Source organism: Polypterus senegalus, chromosome 11 (assembly GCF_016835505.1).
Source record: "Polypterus senegalus isolate Bchr_013 chromosome 11, ASM1683550v1, whole genome shotgun sequence".
Classification (NCBI taxonomy): Eukaryota; Metazoa; Chordata; class Cladistia; order Polypteriformes; family Polypteridae; genus Polypterus; species Polypterus senegalus.
Window position 1 is genome coordinate 44,240,978 of NC_053164.1, and position 1,071 is coordinate 44,242,048.

General features: G+C 42.7%; 1 protein-coding gene across 1 annotated transcript in view; it reads right to left on the reverse strand.

Annotated features, from left to right (window-relative positions):
- Window positions 1–863: 863 nt before the first annotated feature.
- The window catches only part of LOC120538540 (protein piccolo-like), a 62,936-nt gene continuing 62,728 nt past the window's right edge, over window positions 864–1,071 (reverse strand). The window contains exon 5 of the mRNA XM_039767936.1: window positions 864–870. Within this exon, the coding sequence (XP_039623870.1) occupies window positions 864–870 (7 nt within the window). The remainder of the gene's footprint in view (window positions 871–1,071) is intronic.

A 1,071-nucleotide genomic window follows, 5' to 3' on the forward strand; every position in this document is an offset into this window, starting at 1 on the left:
CAGCCAAAAATCCTTCCACAATAAAAATATGTGCAAAAGATTAAATTAGTGTAGTTAGCTTATCTTTCAGTTAGACTCTAGCATTAGGTTTTTCCCTCTTGTTTTGACTATGACTACAGGTATGGTGTGGAAACCAGGTGTGTTCTAGCCTCCCCAACCCTGGCATAGACAGGTATCTGACATGTCTTGCCACACAACACACGTTTATTTATAGTGGGAAAGTGCTTTTCCCTCTCTCCCCACAGCTGCACAGTATCAACAAGCACCAAATATTCAAATAAACACAGTTACTTTTTTCTTCTTGTCTCTCTCTTTCAGGTCACTTCTTCCTCCACTGATCCTTGCAAGTGTTGTTCCTCTTCCTCCTGACTCTGGCTCGTACCTGCAAGACAACTGGCTACTTGAAGCTGCACCCGGAAGCATTCCAGGTGGCTTAATAGGGACTTACTTCCAGGTGTGTCGGAAGCCCAAGATAGGAAATTGCAGTTCCCACAGTTCCCCCTGGTGGCATCCATGGAACTCAACAGGGCTGTGCTGACAAATAGTAATTCCCATACAGCCCTGTGGGATTCCGAGGCACCGTCGTAACACTGGGGTGGCTGCCAAGTAGCAGTTAGAGGTGGGTAGCGTGCTTGGTAAGACATCTCCCATTGTTATTCCATTATAGAGGTGTCCTGGCCGGTTAATGGTACTGCCCGCCATCTGTCACACCGGGTTATTTTAATCTCATTGGTTTGCCCTCTTGCTTTCTCTAATCTTGTGTCTTCCTTTATTAATCATTGTCCAGTCTTATCCTCACTTTCAGTAAATCTCAAATATTTCACGTCTTGTAACAAGCAGCAGCTTGTTATTCTAGTGCTGGATCAATTTCTGAAAAAGAAAACACAGCAACATTTTTGTAGAATTATACTAGTTAAAGGCAAAGAAAACAACTTAGTGTTGGGATTTTTTGCAGCATTATTTCTGGTGTCAATTTTTATTAAGTGCTTTTGGATTGGTTAGCTTTTTTGGTTCTCAGCCTCCAGCATATTTTGACAATGATTTGCCAGTCCCTTTTGCATTTTCCATCTC